Source organism: Rutidosis leptorrhynchoides, chromosome 3 (assembly GCF_046630445.1).
Source record: "Rutidosis leptorrhynchoides isolate AG116_Rl617_1_P2 chromosome 3, CSIRO_AGI_Rlap_v1, whole genome shotgun sequence".
Classification (NCBI taxonomy): domain Eukaryota; kingdom Viridiplantae; phylum Streptophyta; class Magnoliopsida; order Asterales; family Asteraceae; genus Rutidosis; species Rutidosis leptorrhynchoides.
This window is the reverse complement of record NC_092335.1, coordinates 421,714,769-421,722,891: the sequence shown is the minus strand read 5'-3', so window position 1 is coordinate 421,722,891 and position 8,123 is coordinate 421,714,769. Positions and strand designations below refer to the sequence as shown.

Sequence of the window (8,123 nt, the reverse complement as noted above, 5' to 3'; positions counted from 1 at the left end):
TTATTATTAATCTTATTATTATTAGTAGTATTAATATTATACATAAAATACTACGACGAGGTCTTGAGCGTGTCACTTTCAAAATGGGTTTTCAAGCAGGATAGAGCTAAGGAAATTATGGGTAATGTTCGGGGGTATATTTATGAATCAAACCTAGTGTTTATCATCTCCTTTACGTCTACGTACTTTCCTACAATATTGAATCTCAATATTGATACGTAAGCACTCATATTTTATCTTTTATATATTAATTGTGTATCCATGTCTAGTGCTCGAGTATATATATTTATACATACGTGTATGCTAAATTTCGTCGTTAAACAGTTTATAATAGATCACAAATTAAATACATATATTACTGGTAAAAGGTATATGATATACATGTTTTTGGAAAGCTGGCTAAAAATCAATAACTTTTCATTTAGATATCGAATAGTTTCGATGAACGGATTAAAAGATATGATCAACTGAATTATAATTGACGTTAATTGGAATTGCTTTTGAATCTGCAATTAATATTTAAACAACTTGTTTGTAAGATTGAGAAATTGGATTTTTGAATATTACCAACCGAGTAAATGAATCCTTATATAAGGTACGTCTCGTTTTGTTGAACTATTGTAAAAATTGACTTTTTGAAACGATTTTGGATAACTTTTGTATGTCGATCTCGAGCATTAGGATTGTGATACACTATGACCTGACCTAGCTTGATAGACATTTATTGACCAACATATGTTCTCTAGGTTGAGATCTAGGATTATTTGATATTTCGAGTTTCGGTCACATTACGATGAACAACTTTATGTGCTGCTAAGGTGAGTTTCATTTGCTCCCTTTTTAAATGCTTTTGCAATATATATTTTTGGGTTGAGAATACATGCAATTTATTTTAAACAATGGACACAAGTACATACTAAATTCTATACTGAGTTTGAACCGAAAATCCCTTAGCTTTGGTAAATAGTAACTGCCGGTTATAAGAACTGGTGGGCGCGAGTAGTAGTATATGGATCCATAGGGCTTGATATCCCCGTCCGAGCTAGAGCACTAGCCTTTTAACAGATGTATGCTATTTGATAAGCGTACACGTTGGTTTGCGTGTATTATTAAGATGATTATACAAAGGGTACAAATTATATATACGTTAAGTTTAGTTATCAGGGTGCTCTGTTACGTAGAATCTATTGACAAACTTTTGATAAACGTTTCTGGATGAAACAACTGAAATCTTGTGATCCACTTTTATATACAGATTATACGAAACAATAAAACTATGAACTCACCAACCTTTGTGTTGACACTTGTTAGCATGTTTATTCTCAGGTTTCCTAGAAGTCTTCCGCTGTTTGCTTATATGTTAGACAAGCTATGTGCATGGAGTCTTACATGACATACTTTTCAAGGAAACGTTGTATTCACCAAATCATCACCATGTATCTTATTTTGACTGCATTGTCAACGGAAGTATCATTGTAAACTATTATATTACGATGATTGTCTATATGTATAAATCATCAGATGTCGAAAACCTTTGATTTAAATATTCATTTATGGTGTGCCTTTTCAAAAGAATGCAATGTTTACAAAACGTATCATATAGAGGTCAAATACCTCGCAATGAAATCGATGAATGACGTATTGTCCATATGGATTTGGAGCGATCGTCACACATGCTTCCGCACACTTTGATTACTTGCTTAGGGTCAAGCATACATGCATACGCTAGTGATAGCACCTTTGGATTCAACTTAAAGCATACATACTTACGCTATTTTATAGCAACCATGATTTTCAACTAATTATGTCGCAAGTTATTTTATTTATACTTTATAACTTTTGTAAACTTAAACTCTTTGTCGAACCATTTGGTAACTAAACTTTGTAAGTCTTACACGTTTCAAATGAATGCGACATAATTTTGGTCAAACGCGTCTCATTTAGGGACTATGACCACGCAACGGGACCTAAGTTAACGACGCCGTCAATGACGATTTTGTCGGGTCGTTACAGGTCATGAGTTCGATCCTTATGGATGACATGATTTTCTTTAAACCAATTGAACACCAATAATGGTAGTATTTATTGACCCTATATGGAGGTTTAACCGAACAACAATACCAAACTAAACAAACGCCATATATAAAACCAAATTAAACAACAGAAAGCAAATTACTTTTTCTACTATGATGAGACGGATCAACCTCCTCATAACCATCCATGAACAACCCAAAATCAACCCACTTCTTTCAATTCACAAGAAGATCTAGCATACTCAACACATTGCCGAAATCACATGCCAAGCTTCTGTCATTTTTTTAAGAGACGAAATCCACCGGAATACCCTTGAACAAGAGCCAAACGGCCTGAGAAAACTTACCCTGTCATGAGTGCTCTATAATGTTCGCAGACACGTGTCATGATTTTATTGATTGATTTATTTGAGAATCGCGTAGCCGACATTGTGCTTTTACGTTGACGTGACATGTGTGCTGCTCACATGCTTAATTAAGGGTTTAGCATAGAAAGCCTCCAGAGCTTACGCAAAACGCTGAGCGGCCTGATGTGTGATTTATTTGTTATTCTTAACGGAAAACGCTGAACGGATAAGTATTAAAACATGTTTTTAACTATTTCTCTATGTTTCAAGTGCTTCTTCCGCATAGAAACGTCGATTTTATGCGTGTAAATAATAGGATACACCATTAGTTACTCAACATGTAGTTGACGTTAAAGAAGTTTTCCGTAATACTTGATTGTGAATAAGTAAAAATCGAAATAACTATTTTACCCTCGCGTGGAAACATGTGTAGGGATGGCACCCTCGGGCGACGGGCACAGATCCTTGGTACCCACGACCCGCCCGTCAGGATCTTTGTTTACCCGCGGGAACCCATTTAGCCGCCAACGGGTAAACTTTTCTGCCCGTACCCGCAACCCGCGGGTACCTGCGACCCGCGAGTTAAAAAATGTATATTTTAATTAATTTTTAGTAACGGATACTCATTACCCGCGGGTTTAATCCGCAAATAATTATAAAAATACATTTAATTTATATAATATATAATTAAGTATATGTATGCGGGTAAACGGGTATACCCGCGGGTAGCTCAAACGGGCATCACAGATTTACGGGTCGGGTTTTACTCGCGACGAATATGAAATACCCGCGACCCGCCAACGGGTAAAATTTTTTACCCGACCCGTACCCACGGGTACATTTTTTCATATATACCCGCCCGTCACGGGCACACTACTACTACTAGTATTAATTAATTAATTAATTAATATTATTGACACAAACTATCATAATCCGGTCACTATCATAATCCGGTCAAAATACAAAGAAAAAAAAAACCATCAAAATTTCCATAACTAAAATACCAAACAACCTATAAAATTTCCATAGCTGAAATATAAATCAAACTTCAATAAACAAAAGATTGTATTTTTCCCTACTATCTACATTTAACCATGCCCTTTCCTAACAAAAAACCTTTAGACTCTTTCTAACCCAAACCCAAACCATTTCTATTTATTCACTAAACTCCTAAACTCAACAACATCCACCACCCATAAACTTTACTATTTACACTCTACTCCTAACTTACTTAAAGCATTATTTTTCTTCTCACTTTCACTGCCTATAACCCGAACTGCTCGCTTGGGCTGGGTACCGGATAGCAAACGGGTCACTCGTATTTGCAAAGCTCTGCGGAAACAAGTACCCGGAACTCTCCATTCTTTGACTTCTGATTCCATTATTCACTTCAACATCATCCATTGACTTTTCGAACTTCATTTTCATGTTGAATGCGGGATCAACGGAAGTCAAATTGTTGTTGATCGGATCTTGTGACCCGAATGCATCTATACTTGCCCAACCGTAGTTCCCAGAATCGAATTTCGGAATGTTAACCTTTTGATCTTCGGTAATCACAAAATTATTGGTTTGATAGTTGATAAACTTATCATCGTTTGTCTGAATTGTGTCGGGAAATGAGTCGAGAACGTCATCGAATGGTGATGATGATGACGACGGAGAGCCGTGACTTTGTTCGACGCTCGGACCACCCGAAAGCGTTCTCTCGGCGCTTGAATTCTTCTTATAGATCCGGCAAAGCACCCAATCATCCAACTGTCAACAAATAAGCAAACGTACATAAATAAGTGTTCACTCTAAAAAACAATCAAAATTATATTACCTTTTTATTCTTATATTTTTTTTCACAAAAATGTATGGTTAAAGTCGAGAGTTAATATGATACTCCGTATTTAAGACTAAAAAAGTAAGTCTTTTTATACGGAGTATTTGCTAATGTGTGTGACACAATAATTTTTTTTTTTCTTTTCGAAAGGCAATATATATTAATAGAATAAATAAACCTAGCAAGATGCTAGAAATTACAACCAATCCGACAAAACCAACACGACTAACACCGGATCTCAAGTTACTCGATGGCTACGAACACAAAAACTAACAACGACCTAAGACCACACTAAAGGGGGTATCATACATACAAAGTACAATTCCTACATTCGAATCAACTCAACATAATATCAATAAGGGCAATGACTAGGTAAATTAAATATGAAACGAAATGAAAATAATCACGACCTAAACCTTCACACCTTGAACTCGACCCATGATAACTTAAACCATTTCGATCATCCAATCTACCAAGTAGTGACATTGTGCGAGAAGAGACGTTTGCCTGAAAAATACCCTGACATGTATGAACTCGCCCTTGAGGCGACTTTTAACAGCAACATATCTCGACCATACCCCTGCAATGAAAAGCAAACACACGAGATCTGACAAAAGAGCCCGCATCACGAAACGAAAATCTGACACTCGATACCCAACCCGAAAATCAAACACCACGAATACATCCTCACGAATATGCTGGAAAATCTCCTCGAAAGCGAACTGAAAACCAGCTCTCCATACGAATTTACCGAATAAATGGCATAGCAATCCTCGAATATATTTGACCACCTGCTGTAGCAGATACTCGCGACTTGCACCAAACAAACCCACGACCTTCGCAAGACCTCCACCGTCTACATCCACCTACAACCACGAGACCCACCACCACGAATCTAAACCACAAACCAAAACACGAATTACCTGAAGTCAAAGGCAGAAAGACGGTGGAGGAAAAACTCGAACCAGCGAACCACACTTCGAAAAGACCCAGATCCGGCTGAACCGCTTGAAAAAACCCACCAATATAACCACGACAGTGAACCAAACACTCGATATGAACAGATCTAAAACGATTATTACAACATCAAAACAAAAGAAAAGAGAGCAGAGAAGGGAAAACAAGGAAAAAACAATGAAGGAGAGAGCTCCTCCGGACCGCCGGAGAAAACCGACGGCCGGAGGAGAGGAAAAAATGATGGCGGCGAATGTTTTATGCTAGGGTTTTATGTAAGGAGAGGAAAAAAGATTTGTGTTCAGTAAAAAAAATAAAAAAAAAATAATAATAATAAAAATAAAAAAATAAAAAAAAATTAACTTGCGACCGACGGTATAATACGACACAAATCCTAATAAAAACACGAAGATATGTAATTTAGTATTTTTGTTTATAAAGTATAATAAAGTGATTTAATATATGTACCGAAAATAGAATGTTTGCTGACACGTATATAATATTAATATGATGAATATGAATATTTGTTACACATTATCAATTTATGTCTGAATATTAAAATTGGGCTTACGCGTGGACTATTGTTCTTTTTTGGAGGGTCCGAAAGCCGGTATTCATGCATGATCCAATTTGTTTTGGATCCTCTCGGAGCTTTACCCACATAAAAAACTAAAGCCTTTTTAATTCCAACTTTACGTCTTTCAGACATGATCACCTTATCGGTTCCGGTAGCCTTCCAATAACCAGACCCGGCAACTCTATTGGGTCGAGACCCATTTGGATATTTCCGATCTCTAGGACTAAAAAAATACCATTCCTTCTCACCAAACATCGCCTCACCTATTAATCAATCATCCATCAATAATTTTCATTCATAACTTTACGTAAAATAAATTGAAAACAAATGGGTGTAAATCAATTAATTTAGAATTTTAAAGCATGCGGTAATCATTGTGCTTCCAACACGTAATGTACAAAGAAAAATGCATGTCATTATAAGCTATTGTCACGGTTTTTAAAACTGTCGACATTGATAAAATAAATTAATAAATATTTTTTATTACTAACTATTAACATGCATAGTGAAGCAGTTTATATACAAAGATTAATTTTTTTTTTCATGGAATACTATCATTTGACATGCACATGCAACTTCCACGGGACAATCCGATTTTCAAAAAATAAATTTCATGGATATTTTTAAAGTCGAACTTGAGACCTCCCCACCACCTACCTCTCAATACACAAGTGTAAAAAGGTGATCACGGGACCATTAGGGTTATTTAAATTACATTTTAACAATAACTATAAAGATTATTATCGTTGAAAATTCAAAAATAAATTAACTTACTTGGTAATTCCCATGGATCATATTTATACAAATCTACATCTCCGATGATCTGAAGTTGAAACACGTGTCCGGCGACTTTTTTACAAAGGTATTGAAGCATAAGTTCCTCGTCAGTCGGGTAAAACCGAAATCCCGGTGGCAACCGAAGCTGAGTCATCGGATCAGTCACCGGCACAGGCACAACCATTTTATTTTTGGAAGTTGAAGAGAGGTTTTATTGGGAAAGATTATGATTTTGAATATAGTTACAATAAAATATTTAAAATACTTGCAAATATAAAATATAAAACAGTAATTCTTATAAGTTGTGAAAAAATGGGCGGGTATTTATAATAACTAGGTGGGCACACAATAATCATATACCGGGGACCACTAGAATGATTAAGTGACAAGTAACACCCACGAGGCTAACCTTATCCGATACCATGTATGTACACTACTACTCGTTGCGTTCTAAGGGTATGTTGGTACGTTTAAACCAAACTAGCTAGAGTTGAAGCTGGAGCTTATCATAAGTTCTATTTTTTTTTTCTTCAAGAAGCTACTTCTAAAAGCTTCTTTCTAGAGCTTCTTTTTATATAAGCTCTACTTTTGGTTGCATGCCAAACAGAGCTTATGACTTGTAGCTTATTAAAATCACAAGCTCAAGCTCCTATTAGCTCTCATAAGCTCGTCACCAAACACACCCTAAGGATGTGTTTGCGGAATAGAGCTTGATCCGGAAGCCAGAAATTGAAACTTATTTTTTCCAATGAAAATTAAAAATTATTTTTTTTAAGTACTTGTTAAAGCAACTAGAGCTGGAACCTATCGTGTAAATTGAGTTAAAAGTACTCAAATACAAAAAGTAAAATAATATGATTAATGAGTATTTTAGTAATTTTATGAACATAAGCTATACATTTTACATTTTTTTTAAAAGCTAGTTATAAGAGTTTATAAGATCGATTTTTTTAATAATAAACTCTACTTTTCATTTTCTTATGACTTGGAGCTTATTTTGCAAAACGTGTGAATCGATAAGGATACACGAACCCTGTGTTGCTTTGCAACATATGTCACCATACCCGATAGACGCATACCAGGAAAGACTATAATCCGGGTAGCCCTTAAAGAGTGTCAGATTTCGACCCTAAAAGGAATCGAACCCGTGCCTTGTATTTTGCAAACATGCGACTTGAAGCTTATTAAAAGCATAAGCTTTTAGAAGTTTTTCACCCAACCACTCCCTTATTATCCACTTATATTAATAGTTTGCTGGCGTTCTCCCTTCGCCCTCATCATTTCCTCAACATTTAGTGTTGCTCTCCGTGTTAATTCTTCATATTTGAGAAAGAATGGAATGGAATGAAATTTTTATTTGTATTTTATCTTTAATACTTGTAAATTAGTTTATTTAATTGATATAGTGGGTCATAGTTTTTTTTGAGGAATTTTGTCATGGATGACATTAATTTCATCCTCGTAATATCATAGGAAGGAAATTTGAGGTCGTGTTAACGTGATGTTAATATGACAATCTATCCTGATAGAAAATGATGTCATGGTTGAAAGTGATCTTATAGATTTACCATTTATTTTTTACTTATAGTTTTGTTTGGTATTCATAG

The 8,123-nt window shown here is 35.4% G+C and overlaps 1 protein-coding gene across 1 annotated transcript; it reads right to left on the bottom strand.

Moving 5' to 3' along the window:
- Positions 1-3,393: 3,393 nt before the first annotated feature.
- LOC139897818 (NAC domain-containing protein JA2-like) lies at positions 3,394-6,790 on the bottom strand. The gene is made up of 3 exons (XM_071880522.1): positions 6,514-6,790; positions 5,734-6,002; positions 3,394-4,138 (listed from the first exon to the last, which is right to left on the bottom strand). Exons 1-3 carry the CDS (start codon positions 6,698-6,700, stop codon positions 3,638-3,640), a joined length of 957 nt encoding a protein of 318 aa, XP_071736623.1. The 5' UTR covers positions 6,701-6,790; the 3' UTR covers positions 3,394-3,637.
- Between the last annotated feature and the right edge of the window lie 1,333 nt (positions 6,791-8,123).

Excerpts from the sequence above, each read along its gene's own strand:
- LOC139897818 (XM_071880522.1), bottom strand. The coding sequence starts at position 6,700 with ATGGTTGTGCCTGTGCCGGTGACTGATCCGATGACTCAGCTTCGGTTG. Across the intron at positions 6,003-6,513 it reads TGATCCATGGGAATTACCAA|GTGAGGCGATGTTTGGTGAG; the intron begins GTAAGTTAATTT and ends ATTGATTAATAG. Across the intron at positions 4,139-5,733 it reads AAAAGAACAATAGTCCACGC|TTGGATGATTGGGTGCTTTG; the intron begins GTAAGCCCAATT and ends ATTTGTTGACAG.